The sequence below is a fragment of the Ostrea edulis genome, chromosome 5 (assembly GCF_947568905.1).
Source record: "Ostrea edulis chromosome 5, xbOstEdul1.1, whole genome shotgun sequence".
In the NCBI taxonomy this organism is placed as follows: Eukaryota; Metazoa; Mollusca; class Bivalvia; order Ostreida; family Ostreidae; genus Ostrea; species Ostrea edulis.
Window position 1 is genome coordinate 55,873,559 of NC_079168.1, and position 16,604 is coordinate 55,890,162.

A 16,604-nucleotide genomic window follows, 5' to 3' on the forward strand; every position below is an offset into this window, starting at 1 on the left:
ATTTTTCTCACATGTAACCTTCGTTACTGAGTCCTTGACATGATAATATGTAAGATAAACATTAATTTTCCATGTATTATTCCATAACTTGTATTGGAATTGACTGAGCATATATTTTTCTAATTTGCGAAAGACAATAAATACAGGTTTTCAAAGAATATATTTAATCAATACAACAAGAAATTATCTGCTGTAAAAGTCAGCAATAAGATTTCAAGAGCGCAAAATAAACGACTAGATGTCACTTTCAATATCTTTGAAATGGCAAAAAATAAAATTGATTAACAAATATTCTCGAACAGTTCAATATGTATGAAACATGAAAACAAAAGACTAGCAATAGATATAGAACGATAGCTTTTTTGTATGTAAATGAAGTAGCACTATAATTATGTAACGTATGTTTCAACACTTACACAACAGTACACCCATGAAAATATTATGCCAAAACGATGTCACCATCAGTTATTCTTTACGACTGATGTTGTAAAATCATAACGACATCACTTAATTCAATGGAAATACCAATTTTAATAGAAATATAACGTAGACAAGCAAAAATTTTTACCAAATGTGTCTTTTCTTCTGAATTTATTAATTTGCAATAAATGTGCGATTAAAACAAAAGTGATAGATTGATGTTTCGCTATATAAATGCCCATGATTCTTATAGAAATAACAGACACATATTTTGAAACCTGGATTGCTCTTTGTTATAATAAACAATGAAAGTAACGTATGTTTCTTATTTTTCCTTTCATTACTATAAACACATCATTTCTATTCAAAAAATGGAAAGAATCATATGTACCCATTTCTAACAATCTGTTTACAATAATAATATAAAGAAAATGTTTAATCTCCCAACATTTTGATTAAATGTATACCGAATCTTATGTTTTTGTTGCTTATTTTGGAATACCTTTCCATAGAAACTGTCAGTATAATCCACCACGCGGTGTTATGAATGAATATTTAACGTGAACCTTAAGACATAGATGTCCCCTATTAATTTTGAGGTCAAAAGGACAACGGTTAAACTACTCTGGACATACGTTATTGTCCGTTGAGAAATCTTTCCTTGATAGACATCAAACTTGAAACACTGGTGCCCCTTATGAATAGATGACCCCCATTGGATTCCAAGTCACAAGGTCAAAGGTCATACAAAATTACTCAAATGACCAGTTGCTTATAAGTATTTTGAGAGACAAAACTTACATGTATCATTATGGTAGCCTTTGACCGGTAGTTAAACCTTTATTTTCACTGCCTATACAGACATTCTACCTTTTCAGTATTGCCACAAGGGGAGGATATAATATTATTTCTAAAACATTTTTTCATGGTTCTTATGTTTTAATACATTTTTTTTATGGTAGTTATTCTGTACTTCTACTCTCACAAGCGCCATTTCTGAAAAAAATAAATAAAAAAATAAAAACAAGTAGAATAATATTACGTAAAGGAATTTCTGGTAACATATGTTACACTCAGATAAAATATTTTTGAATGATTTCTCTATAAGATTGCATAGAACAATCATCAGAGATTTGTTCCTTCATTTCTAAGATATATTATGAAAAGATGCTGAATTCTAGCAAATTGATAAATGTAGAGTTTCATAGTTACATGTATCATAAATAGGACAGTAGCAGAGGAAAACATGGCCTGTATTTCTTGCAGAGGATATCTGTATATGCTAGTGAATACGGGAACAATAACACATTTGTTTCTTCATAACATAGTTGATATTCAACAAACATATCATTAATGATGATATTTTGTCAATATGTAGTTCAATATTTGATGTCTAATCAAGCATTTCATTAAGTAGCATACGTTACTTTGAGTAACGTATGTTACCAGCATTCTACTCAATGTAATTCTTACACCAGAAGAATTTCGAGATATTTGGAATACGATATACATTCTTTGATATCAAAAGAACAAATTCAGACCAAAACATTCCATCTGCTTAATCAGTATTGTATATCAAACATTGCAGTTGTTGTAACAGTACTTACCGTAAGAGAAAATTAATCCTAATTCACAAAGTTTAACACGTATTGACTTTCAAACTCAAATGTTCATAGTAGACGTTCATGTCGTATACAACACCATGCAGAGAGAGAGCAAAAATACGCCGGAAATTGTTCTATCATTCCTTTTAATTAATTTCTCGGTAACGAATGTTACATCACGAATGTTACATCTTGACACGTTTGTCAAATTTCAGACCAACCAATAACTTCTGCAAAAGAAATGTTTATATTTTCATTCTCTGTACACTACGAGATTTTCATAAAAGCGGTAACATTTGCTCTGCAAATACGTTTTCATAAAAAGTTTATTGTATCGTATGTTACATTTCTAAAATCAGAATGCAAAATTTTGAGAATATGATGACTTCTTCTCAATGCCACATCCAAATATCGCTTGATGAATATTTTTCCACAGTTTTTGAATATTTTAGCGCCAAAATAGATCAAAAACATAAAGATAATACGAAATCTTTGTCCATACATTGGGTGTTTAATTGACCCTATGATCACATAATATAATCTGGCGACATGGAGTAATATATACACCACTGCTTAAAATCATAGGCAAAAGTTGTTTAACTTTTATTGAATGAAAATTTAGGAAATACAAATTATATTAACGCAAAGAAAATTTAAAAACACGCTCTCAGATTTTTATATTTGCTTGTTCAATTTTAAAAATTGAGTCGGCGACAGTCACGTACGTTACAAAATTAGGGTATCTACGCTTCCTACCAAGTTTATAAGTAACGGGGAAATAAAAAGTACACCATGCCTAGGGAGGCTATGGATCCATGAATGTATAGCACACAAAATATATGATTTGGTATAGCTTATTTTCTAATAAAGTGCCGGCGACATCGATTGCACGCTTTTATTGACTATGATATTCCTTCCAAACCATACCGCCAGCTCAAAGAATAGATGCCGTCAACATAAGCAACATTCTTCGTCATAGAAGAATTCAGTCGTATATTCCAACTTATTCCAAGTCTACACCCAGTATTTCCTACAAATATACTTCTACTATTGCATCCAAACTTTTTGATTATAAACAAACTTTGCAGTGCCTAGATATCGACCATCTTATACGTAATCCACCTACGTGTTCTTGTTCTTCATTTTCTTTCAACTATAGTCCAGCTGGGCATGTCATTACTGGTGATGTTGATATAGTTGAAAATGAGAAACTGGAATCACTTGTTCTAAAATTTCCTAAATACAAAGAACATCGGTCTTTCAATTGGCGACAGAACTTCGTCTCTATTACGAATTCTGTCGAGGATTATGCCAGACGATGGGCTAAATATGAAAAAGAAGAACTTGATACATTGTCAGAATGGAATGGATCAAAAGTATAAGAGGGATATTAAAATCCCGCATTAGACATATTCAAACAAAAGTACGTACCATCTATCCTTCTGTGTTTAGTTGACCAGAAGTGATAAAAGAATCAAATAGGTTACATGAGGAATATGTTTTGGTTCCAGCTAACAAAGCGTGTAACAACACTGTCTTTGTTTGTAATTAAGGCTCATTATTACAACTGTATTTTAAACGAACTTGGTATTAATTCCACCTTTGGTAATCGTACTTGTACTCCAACTGCCCTTTCAAAAGACGAAATTCTTCAAAACTATGTTTCAGTTTTAGACACATTTAATATCCCAGTCAATAGGTTAGATGAATATGAGTTACCGTACCTATACTGGATTCCTAAACTTCATAAAAACCCTTACAAAGATACATAAATGTTCAACCAAGTCCCCATCTTTGTTCCTCACGAAAATATTAACAGTTGTGAAGGAGAAACTTCAAACGTACTGTGCGACTACACATGTCAGAAGTGGTGTAAATCAAATGTGGATTCTAAAAAAAAAAATCTAAAGAACTTTTAGTAAACTTGAAATCGCAAAACTTTCCTCAAATCAACAATATCAAAACGCACGACTTTTCAACGCTTTACATGATCATTCCTCACGTAAATTAAAGTCTAGACTTTTTAACATCATAGACAGCTGCTTCTTCAGCAAAAATGGAAAACGCAAATATTCCCATCTAGTGATCAGTCATCCAAAAAATTACGTTGTTAAACGCCACTCTGATTCCACACAAAAGTACTGTGAAGTTTAAATAAAAAATATGCTGGAGTTCCTCATTGACAATATCTTCATGGTCTTTGGTGATCAGGTCTTCCAACAGTCTGTTGGAATCCCCATGGGCACGAATTGCGCTCCTATGTTAGCTGACCTGTTTTACACGCCCGTCATTAGACGGGACGTATTATGTCATGGCGCTGTCCGTGCGTCTATCCGACTGGTTGTCCGTCCGTCCGTCCGGGTCATGTTTTCTGGACCCTTTTCACGTAACGGATGCATGTACAGCTTTGAAATTTGGTCACAATATCTCTTTTAAGAATTGTAAGAGCGAGATTGCATTTCAGCTGGATTGGTCCATCTTTGACCTACTTTTTGGAAAAAATGGGTCAAACAGTTTTCCGATCCCCCCCCCCCCCCCATTACGGATAGATATTGCCCTGACATTTAGTCAAAGGCTTCCTCTTAGAGGAATACAAGTTCAGTTTGCATTTCAGCTGGAATGGTCCATCCTTGACCTACTTTTGGACTAAAAATAGGTCAGACAGTTTTCCGGGATGATTTTTTTATTACGGATACAGATATTGCCCTGATATTTAGTCAAAGGCTTCCTCTCGGAGGAAAACAAGTGCAATTCAGTTAACATTTCAGCTGGATTGGCGCACTATGACCTACAGTACTTTAGGGATAGAAGTAGGTCAAACAGTTTTCCAGATTTTATTTTTGGTATGGTCACAGGTATTGCTCTGAAATTTACTCACAACCTCCCTTTCAGAGAAATACATATTCAGTTCACATTTCAAACCTTTCAACTTAATTGGTGCACCATGCCCTAAATTAGAGCTAAAAGTAGTTTCCTGGACTTTTTATCATCATATTGCACCGACATTTTGTTTCAACCTCACTCTCAGAGAAATAAACAGTTCACATGTGAGATGGATTGGTGCACCATGACCCACTTTAAGGCTTTTCTATTCAGAATGTGTGTTGTATCAATATGTTTACAGGTTGAACTTCACTGTCCAATGGGCGTATATTGTACCGTTTGTAGTACTCTTGTTATATTCCTATGAAGCAAAATTTATTCAAAAACTTCTACGTGAGAAGAAAAAATCTCTTGTTGTGGCCTTCAGTTCGATATTTAGATATATCGACGGCGCATTATCTATTAACAATGATAATTTTCATTCATATGTCGATTCGATATATCCCAGTGAACTCGAAATAAAAGACACCACAGAGTCGTCCACTTCTACTTCATATTTAGATATTTTATTGAAAGTAGATATTAACGGCGAACTAACAATTCAACTTTATGACAGACGGGATGATTTCAGCTTCTCCATCGTCAACTTCCCATATTTATATAGCAATATTCCATTTTCACCTGCATATGGTGTTTATATCTCTCAACTGATTCGATACGCAAAAGCTTGTTCTGCTTGTGGTCAGTTTTTTAAATCGAAGCAGGCTACTGACAAACAAGTTGATGATGCCGTGGTTCCAACAGTCTCTTTTAAAGTCAGCATTTCGCAAATTCTATGGTCGTTCTAACGATCTAGTTTGCCAAACAATCTATCATTGGGTCAAATGCTGTCTGACGTGTTTCATACCGATTGTTGGGCCGTTCTTGGCACACTGATCTTGACTACGGATAACTCCGTTTACCTGATCAAGATATAGGGCTAACGGCGGGTGTGAACGGTCGACTGGGGATGCTTACTTCTCCTAGACACCTGATCCTACCTCTGGTATATCCAGGGGTCCGTGTTTGTCCAACTTTCTATTTTGTTTTGCTTATAGGAGTTATGAGATTGATCACTGTTCGTCATCTTCACTTTTCATATACTTGATTAAGAAGAATAGTACACAATGAACGTATCAAAATCTAAAATCGTCAAATCAACCTTTAACTTTCAATACTGAATTTCAACATTGACCATTACGCAATGATCGAATTAGGTAGCTATACTGGCATCATCGGAAACTCAAGGTTGATTACGTAATTAACCGTTTGTTTCCGACGATGCTATACTGGGTATTCGACTTTAAATTCATTTGTTTCAAGCTGTTATAATATTGAATTTACGACTTTATTTTATATCGCAGACAAAATCAAATTGACACCTAAAAAATGATTGTCCCGTACGGAAGCCCATTAAGGACCTATCAAATATGAAATAACAAATTTCAGATTTCGTTAATTCGATTTCAATTCGTTATTTCAAACTTTGAAATTCGTTATAACGGATTATATTCGTTATAACAAATTTATAAACTTCGGAATAATAGATTTCAAAATTTGAAATAACGAATTAAATTTGAAATAATAAATTCTGAAATTCGTTATATTAAATTGCCTTATTTGTTATAACAAATTAAAAAAGAAAATGTACTGATGAAAAGGTGAAAATAACGAACATTGATGAATCTCATAACTCATAAGGAATACAAAATTAAGAGTCGGGCAAACACGAACCCCTAAATGTACCGTAAGATCAGGTGCCTGACCTTGCGGCATCTTCCTCCAACTACATTCTATTAATTACTCGTTTTAATAAATTGTATCAAAACTCCCTTTAACGAATTCAAATCCGAGTTAATGAATTGAAAAATCTACAATTTCAAATTATCTAATCTATTCTTACGAATTCTGCAAATCTTCATCACGAATTATATACTAAATTGATATCAACGGGTTCATAAATCGCTATATCGAATTTGACAATGAATGATATCTTAAATTCTGAATTCTTGCGCGCATTAATTGAATTGATGATAGCATTAATTAATTTGTTATTAGAGGAATAAATGTAAAAACGGCATGCCATAATTGTGCACATTATTTGAATTGATGATATATTTAAATAATTAAAGAAATATTCAATTATTTGAGTTTATGTTAATTTGGTGCATAATTCTTTCCAATCTGAAATTAATCCTTTTCTGGCTATTCATTTCTTTTATATCCTAAACGGAGAGTTAATTTCCGAATTCTCTTGATTGAGGTTTTTTGGAAATATTCATTATTCAACAAACATCATTACATTCAGTTGAATGTTATGTAAAATAATCACATATTTAGAATGTAAAATCAGAATAGATCATGCTTGTAAAAGAGCACCAATTTAGGCAACTCAGAATTTGTTAGTAAAACAGGTAAGTATTTATCGTACAAAAAAAATCAAAATTGCCTCTCTCCATTTGATTAACACAAACACTTTTTATAAAGATATTGGAGTAAAACTTAAATTCTACAACTCTCTTGATTGTCTACCCCTGATTCCAAATTGCAGTTACTAAGGAATCAAGGACATGATTCTTAACACCTCATATGGGGAAAATCTGATTTTGAATTGATTTATAGGTTTTTGAGAGGAAACTTTTCCCCCAACTGTTCTCGGGTCATTGGTGGATTAACAGATCTGAACATGTTATCAATATAATCGTAACTATTCCAGACAGTGCTACTCCCAGCTGTACTGTCAGTACCATTCGTTTATAAAATGTATCCATATACTATAGATGAATTTAGACAACTGAGTTCTAGTATATGTCATGTGAATTTAGAACAAATAAACCCACAAAATTACTTTCCCAGCCTCTGGTGATTTAAATGTACTATGCCGTAAGTGTATTTTTCAATTATATACAGGTGTGAGAAACTTTGAAACACATATTCCATGTGTTTCAAAGTTTCTCATATAAAGCTAAAATATAATGGTTTAATTAATTTCTTTCATTTATTTATACTGAAACAATTCTTAATTTAAGTTTTTAAGATCAACATGGATGACTCATTCTATAAAATTTCTCTTACCAGTAATTCATTGTCACAGTTTATTCAGTTAAAAACTTTTTCATGACAGATTTGTGTGGAATCTGAGTCAAATATTTATAACAATATTGTCTTTGAATTGAAAATACATCTTAAAAAACAAGTATACAATTTTCCTTGAGATTTTCATTAACAGTTGTTAATAAACTTAAACGCACCACAGAAGAATTAGCTAATCTGATAAAGTTTGAGTAAATATTGTTCACTTCATTATGTCCATTCAGTGTTTGTATAATGCAAGTCTATTTTTTGCTGGAATGTTCAGGGAATATGATAACGAATTCAAACTTTTCACTAATCTCCTTCTTCTTCAGCTTCTTCACGAATGACAGGCACACCTTTAAACAAGATTTAAAAATAAGTTTAGTAAAAACTTTATCAATATTGTACAGTAATTCAATTTGAAATTAAAATGTAAGAGAAAAAAAAAAAAGAATTCTCTCCAATGACATTGACCACAGACATATTTACAGTGTATCTTGCATTATTCTGAATTAAACCATTATCATTATATGTATCAAATAACAACAATCTATCAATACCCACCATCAAGTTTCTTAAGTTTGGGGAGTTTCTTGGCAACAGTGTCTCTATATGTTCCATCAGCAGACTCTTTTTCCTCTAATGGATTTCCAACAAACACCAACTCTTCTAGCACAGGTAAATCTGCCTGTTTATTAAAATATTTTCTCTTTTTATAATAGATCTACATATGAAGATACTGGAGAGAGAGAGAGAGAGAGAGAGAGAGAGAGAGAGAGAGAGAGAGGTTCAAAATTTACTCACCAATTTGCCAAATTCATTATTATCTTTCACTTGATTGTTTGACATATATAGGACCTAAAAAATAGTTTGGTAACATTATTTTCTGTATGTAACCCATCCATAAATTTATCTTTCCTCATGTTCAGGTTTTTATATAACACACACACACAAGTTATAATGCTTAAATTGAAAAATTAAATCATATCAGAATTTTTTTGTGAGATTTTATTTTCAATGTAATATGAGCCTTGTCTATTTTACACAACAACATATTTTTGCAAGCAATATATTTATTGTACTCATAAACCCATTGTCGGAAACCCACAGTCGGTCGCTCTCCGTTTACCTCCCGTGACAGTCTGTTAGAATAAACACATTGCTCCTGTATGATGGATAAAAGTGGTGAGACTACGAGTGCTGAACGTGTAGACCTGTACATAGACTCTTATGCAGTAGTAAACGCTTGGTAACACAGGCTTTTTCCCTCCCCTATCTTTATAGATACAAAAGCATCCTCCGCTTCAATAATGCAGATAAAGCATCTCGCTGAAAGCTTTGTAATTTGTCCAACTTAAACGTTGTCAAAATCTTTGCTTCGAAAGCAACGCTTTTCTATGCTCCCGAAGACTGGAAATAAGGGGCTTTTTCATTGGTTGAATATCGGAATAAGGATTGGTAAAGCGACCAATCGCATATAGAAGCCAAGACACACCTTCCAGTGGAAATACCGTCATTGCGTCCCATGGGAGGTAAACGGAGAGCGACCAACCGTGGGTTTCTGATGATGTCATAAACCTAGATAATAGAAATATTTCAAGAACAAAATTTTAGCAAGTTGTAATTTGGTACAAACTTGCTAAAAAATTAAAACCTTGTTAATGAAATTTTCTCTACATGAGTACATTTTTTTTGGTCACTTAATATTCATATACAGACCTTTAATCTTTTAAGCACATTGATTCCCTTCAACTTTTCTATTAAGTTATATGATATCCACAGTTCCTCCAGTGTGTCACCAACAGCTTCCTGTAAAGCAGTTATAATACTTACTCATTCATAAATCTTCAAGCAATGAATAACTCTTATTGTATATCATCAGAAGACATTTTGTGGAACTGGCTACATTTTTAAATTTTTAAATTCCATAGTTTTATATACATATAATTTCAGAATAAAATGATATGCTTCTGAGCCATACACAGACTCTGAATTATTTCAAGGGGTGGGTGGGGCTGGGGTTTCCTTCTGGGTATTTTTTTTGGAAGGGTGGGGGTGTCCAAACATTTAGTTGGGGCACAACAATTAATATTACAATTGAAACTGTATCATGATAGGCAAAAATATGTACATCATATTTTTGAATTTCTTATCCTTCATGGGGTGCATTACTGAATCCTGCACCCCCACCCCCACCCCCCTCCTCCCCACCCACTTATCCATCCTTTCTGGATCCTCACTTGTAAATGAGTTCAGTCAGACACTTACCAGTCCTGTGAGAGATTTGATGTTGTTTCTTCCAAGAGATAAAATTTTCAGATTTTCTGAAAGTAAAGTGTTCTATTATCAGTTTTAATTATCTTAATTTCAATTTCAAACATCAAAATCTATGATTAAATTTTAAACTCTGAAAAATTAGATATTAGTTAAACATAAATTGGTACTTACTCAGACCATTTAAGTTTGCAATCTTCTCAATACAGTTTGTAGACAATGACAGTTTTCTGAAAGATGGAGAATATCATTTACTACCAACAGTCCATAAAAAACCTATATGAACTAGCAAGCAAAATATTGATCAATGGCATAAAATTTTTAATTTTTACAATTGACTTGTCAGTTCTAGAAAAATTGCCAAATCTAGGCACTGTGATTTCATGTCTGACAATATACCAATTCCTATAAAAATGCAAATTTTTGTCAAGTAATGCATCTTTCACAAATTTGTCTGCATAAAGATTTGTCATATATGATAGTTCCCTTGATGAATCTATGATAGTGATTTTAAATATTTGAGGAGCTATACTAGAAGCTTGCTGACAAAATCCAAACAATTATTTGCAAAATTTAAGATACAGATTTTTTACATCACAACTTTGACATATGGACAACAAACCTAATTTTACTTTTTGAACTCTACTTTGAAACTTGTACATGTATAGTCTTCAAATGTAGTTGCTAAGCCAACTTACTGACATCAATATTTGAATAGATATAACTTGTCTGAAATAATTGTTATTCAATGGTAAAAACTGCCTAGGGAATATTTCATTATGAATATTGTGTAATTATAGTAAACAATACTTTTACATGTACATCATAAAACCAATTCCCATGTTATTTTCTAATAAGTTACAGTGTAAAATATATACGTTGTAATGGGCTAAACATTTATCTTTTTTTCATCATGTAGACTGGTTCCCCCCCCCCCCAGCTCAATTTCAATGCATGTTAGCAGTGGTTAAGGTTTATTAGTGTACATGTACTGAAATCTTGAAAATTGTAACAAAACTTTTTATGTCAAAGCATCCTACACAGACAAAAAATTCCTACCAGATTTGATTGTGGAATGATAAAACTTATCAAAGGAACACTCTATCAATTACGTTTGTATATCAAATTCTGAGTAAAATGTCTGCTGGAGAAGGAAATTAATTAGGTTTCTTGTCCTTAATTTCTACACAGAATGCTTTTCTTTACGAAAGTGAAGCATCCTCTATTAAATCTCAAGTAACTTACTCGCAGCTAGCCAAGGTGGATAAAGAAGCATCCATTTTCTCAATTGGAGGTATTTGACCAAAAATCTTCACTTCTTTTGACTCTGAAGCTTTTGCTCCCATTTTCTCCTCCTGTCAGTGGACAAAATTATACACCTGCTATTCATTAAATCAATAATGACAATTGTTCTTGATTTAATTTACCAGTAATACTTTACCACATTCACCACAAAAACTATCTGTGAACTTGAATATTGAAAAAAAAGGGGGGGGGGGAAGAAGGGATGGTTATCAGGTCTTGATTTAAAAAGTGTAAATCTATTAATTTTTTTTTTAAATGATGCCTTTGCAAAACAAATATTCCCAGCAATAGCACAGTAAAATGCATGCATGGTAGCTAGGGGTGAAACATTACAGTATCTTCTCGATTCGATTCGATTTTCGATACTTTAGTCTCGATTCGATGATTTTCGATTCGATACAATAGCATGTACCAAATTCTTTATAATGCTAAGATTTTTTTATGTTTCGTTGTATTTATTGCTCTCTGCAAATAAGTTCTATATAATGTAAAAACGTTTAACATAAAGCAACACTCTTATCACTTGTCCTAAAGCCGAAATGTCGCCATATCCAGGATTTATACTTTGAGGGTGCATTTTTCAACTCGACTGCGTCCATTTTGATACAGCAAAGCTTACTCGTATGTTGATTGGGCAATTTTCAATTCCATTCGCTAATCAGAAACTGTGTTATCAAGAGCAATGTGTGCTATGATTTTAGAACTGCATCGAACCGAAACAGACCCCGAATAAATCGAACATCGAATCGAGACCACTACATCGCGATTCGGCCGCATCGCGATGCATCGTTTCAACCCTAATGGTAGTCTGCAATTTCTACATGTACCAATGAAAAGGCCTTGACACAATAATTATAAACAGCTGCAAAGTCCTCTCACTTATTATTCAACTGTTCAATACTTTATCGGTAAAAATTAAGAATTTGATTAATGCGCAAAAGATGTAAGTCATGGTCCCATGCACAGACAGGATGTACAGGCACCTGCCATTTGGACCCTCATTCCCTTTGACCCCCTCCCCCTGTTTTTTGTGGAATGTTGTGACTGGGAAATTTAACAAAAATTACAATAATTTCAAAATATACATATATAGGTACATGTATATATATAATGCATTCTTAACATATACATCTTATTTTAACGATGTATAGTTGAAATTGTTAACATATTATCAAACGTTATGAATTAATGACTACCGATATGATATAAGGCTATAGACAGTAAGACCGATCCAAAAAGTAAAATGAGTTGTGTCCCTTTGCAGGGTCAACCAAAGGTCAAAGGGTATAAAACAATTAGCATATTTGATTCTAACGATCTGGTGCACCCGGGTTAATAGGCGATGACCGGTGACACATTTGATTGTGAGCCGGAATTACGCACGCATCCTGCCGGGTAAGCCGATTGAGCCGGAAAATTTTGATAGGCGAAAGCAGTTTATAGTTGCAGGTGTCCTTGGAGGCAGTAGTATCGAGAATGGCTTAATTATTCTAAGACATAATGTTTTTAATCCAGGTATACTGGAGAAATAAACATGATTTGTAAATGTGTTGGTTATTTCTATGCAAAATAATGTTTATACAATAGGTCAACATTTTCATGTACGGTACTGTAGTCGGTCACTTGATTCTATTAAGCGTCACCAGGTATACCCGGTTTAGTTCAATTTGACCGGATTTTATCAGAATCAAGTATGCTAAATAATTATTTCTTATCCTTATGCTACCAAATATGTGGGCATGCAGCAATAAATTCACAGCTGTTTCAAAATGACTATCAAGGGCAATCCAAATAAAAGATTCAAATGATTTTTAAAAGTTAAATGACACAGTTACAAGCCCATGAGTTACAATGGTTACTGTGAGAATCCTATAGGTTTTCCTCATAACTTTTGCAAAGTGTGGCTTAAACTGTTCTACAATATACATGTGTATTAACTATTCATCATATCCTGGCGTTACCGGTTTTCGATAGTGTAATACAATTTTTACAAATTTGATATGTTCAGTGTTTTATTTCTCACCTTAATTCTATCTGTTCTGAACAATTGACCATATTTAACACATATATACTGTTTTTTTGCGTAAAACTATCAAAATCCCGGTAGTATTTCAACTTTCTTGAGATCCGCCATGATCAGGGTTGTTTTGAGTGACGTCACCTATTTTCGATAGTAAGTATGGCGCGCTGTTAGTGTTAAAACAACATGAAATAAAGTCTTTTCTCGATTATTTTTTTAATCAATTTGATTACACAAAATAATTTTGAATTCATAATTAACGATTAAAACAACATTAAACAAATTTATCAAGTTTTTTTCTCTCAATTGATTGTGTAAAATTAATTTGCTTGCAATGTATTACAGTTAAAAATGTTAAACACAATGGGGACATTTTATCTGTGTGTCTCTTCTGATCACCTTTTCCTTGACACAGAAAGAAAGGTGGACCCAATGTCCACAATGGCACTGTCCCCACCTTACAAACTCAATGTAAGGCTTAAACTTCAACTGTTCTGGCTCCAGTTTGTCACAAACACAACACCGTTCCTCATCTGCTATAGATTCCTCATCTGACAATGCAGGCAAAAGATGTGATTCAGATGTAGAAGTGAAAACTGTTGAAGGACCTGCTTTCTCATTAGATGGTGAATTTTGCCTTTTTTCTTCAATTAATTTTCCCTTTCCTTTTCCCTTCCCTTTGACAGATTTTTCTGTTGACTTTTCATTGTAATCCCGAATTTTTTCAAACACTTCTTGTTCTGTGATGGCTTTCCCAGCAATGATGGTACTCAGATTTCTTCTTGGTTTCTTGGCCTTCCCAGCAGCAAATAGAACTTCTCACCCACGTTTGTTAAAAAAACTTTCGGCTGTAGCTGAAATGTTCTCATCAGTGGTTTCAGATGTTGTTTGAGCATTGATGATGTCTGCCTTGCCTTTGTATACAAGAGATGGTAGAGTCTTGTTTTCACTGATTGTTAATGAATTCAGAGGGTATATACCAGTTCTCCTGAAGGCTGATCTTAAATTCTGAGGACTAAGGGCTGTATCATACACTTTGCACACCATCCTGCACACATCATATCTTGTCACAGAGCGACCAACACTTTGGCGCATAAATTTGTGAGCTTCCTGCTGATACAAGGTCTCAAATGGCCCAAAACATCCAACATCCATCGGCTGCAAAAGGTGACTAGTGTGTGGCGGCAATACAAAAAGAATAATGTTATTTTCACGAGCCCATTGGATTAAAGATAAAGAAGTATGGCTTCTGTGTCCATCATACAAAAGAAGAATTGGCTGCTCTGGGTTCCTAGACTGGACATATTTGGTGAAGTGGTTCTTAATATAACTATTGAAAATGTCAGTGTTAGAATAGCCTGTATCACTCATGGATCCATCACAGCCAGTAGTAGCACCGTCTAATAGTTCCGGTAGCAATCGCTTACCTGGAAACACCAGATAGGGAGGAATACTGGATCCCAAAGCATTACCACACCCTAGTACAGTTATTGTTTGTGATCTCTCAGAAGTCACGACTTGTGCTGGCATCCCTTTAGCTGAAATAATGTTTGGAGGCTTTGATCCACCAGTATTGATTCCTTTTTCGTCAACATTGAATATATGTTGGGGTTTATCCCTCAGTCCATGTCTGTCAATGATAGTTTCTAGTTCTTTAAAGTACTTCTTGATGCATTCTGGCGACGCAGCTTTTGCTCGAAGTTCTGATAATCCTGATGGTTTCACGGCATGAAATTCAGGCCACCTTTTCATGAAGTTGTAGTACCACTTCATTGTCAAGTCTTTACCCTTTTCTCTGATACCTAGATCTGCAGCATAATCAGATGCTAGATTCAACACTTCTGCCCGAGTGTATCCATATCCTATCTCTGACATGGTCTTCACATGCTCTACCATGTAGGATTCCTGTTCCTGTGTAAACAGTGGTGGAGGTCCTGACGAGACACACTCAATACTAATACGTCCGTCTACCCTATCTCTTAAAGTTGTTAAGGGAACTTGAAAACGTTTGGCTGCACCATGGACACTCATACCATCTTTAACCGCCTGGAATGCATTGTCTAATGCTTCTGGACCATAATTCTTATAAGTTCCTCTCTGGACGGAAAATATCTGTAAACAAATAAACAATGAATTAATATCTGCAAACAAATAAACAACGTATCAATAAAAACAAATTTTAAAGCAAAGATACTTTTTTCAAAATGTATGGTAATATGACTATAACGCGCTTCCATAGTTTTTATTTTGAAGCGAGAGTTTGCCCAAAGTGAGGCTTTTCTATTTTTAGAACAAAACGTTGAGTTGATCATCAGACGACAGCATACCTCGATTAGGCGTTGTTTTCAACGAAAAATGGTTGGGTTTTTAATGTGAATTTTTTTGCATTAAGGAAACATGGCGTTTTCTGAACCTATGCATAAAGAATTGTAGTCTTACCTCTCTGAAAGGCATAATTCTTGATATTTTCGGCTATCTGACACTTGTTGCTACTGACGCTGATTATGAGGAAAAAGTTCCGAAAAATGACGTCACGATTTCCGAATGATCGTTAAAAATAAAAACCTATCGAAATTAGGATACTATCGAAAATAGGTAACGGCACAATATGGTTGCAAAGATATATACAGTTAACATATATATGATGTGTACTACATAAAAGTACATGTAACTGCAAGACAGATTGAAAGATTAAAAATAAACAGCTTTACCCATTTCTGGAGAGCCTCTTTGATCGTTGTTCCTTTTCCTGCCTACAAATGAGTTTAGCGTAAAATGAGTCTACATGTTTTTTCCTTCTTCCGGTAAACATTTGAAACGCTAAGAAGACAATATGTAAGATTTTCTAATATTGGGAATTGTATATATATAAATGTTCAACTATATCCCTCTAAATCACAGTAATTTACACAATAAATCAAAGAAGTGCAATGTAAACAAATTCATGTACCCACCGCCATTTTGAAGCTTTTGATGTCGTCAAGGTGACAAGTGCGCGTCTACGTCCGTAGTTTTTTTTTTAATTTATTTATATATACGATAAA

At 33.8% G+C, this 16,604-nt stretch overlaps 1 protein-coding gene and 1 long non-coding RNA gene across 2 annotated transcripts; both read right to left on the reverse strand.

Annotated features, from left to right (window-relative positions):
• Positions 1 to 511: 511 nt before the first annotated feature.
• Positions 512 to 2,249, reverse strand: LOC130054584 (uncharacterized). The gene is made up of 2 exons (XR_008802900.1): positions 2,028 to 2,249; positions 512 to 1,416 (listed from the first exon to the last, which is right to left on the reverse strand). It is a non-coding gene; the product is annotated as an uncharacterized LOC130054584 (long non-coding RNA).
• Positions 2,250 to 7,967: 5,718 nt separating this feature from the next.
• On the reverse strand, positions 7,968 to 16,558 carry LOC125650224 (dynein axonemal light chain 1-like). The gene is made up of 9 exons (XM_048878339.2): positions 16,515 to 16,558; positions 16,272 to 16,313; positions 11,481 to 11,590; positions 10,410 to 10,465; positions 10,230 to 10,285; positions 9,681 to 9,770; positions 8,766 to 8,819; positions 8,526 to 8,649; positions 7,968 to 8,317 (listed from the first exon to the last, which is right to left on the reverse strand). Exons 1-9 carry the CDS (start codon positions 16,518 to 16,520, stop codon positions 8,274 to 8,276), a joined length of 582 nt encoding a protein of 193 aa, XP_048734296.1. The 5' UTR covers positions 16,521 to 16,558; the 3' UTR covers positions 7,968 to 8,273.
• Positions 16,559 to 16,604: the final 46 nt, after the last annotated feature.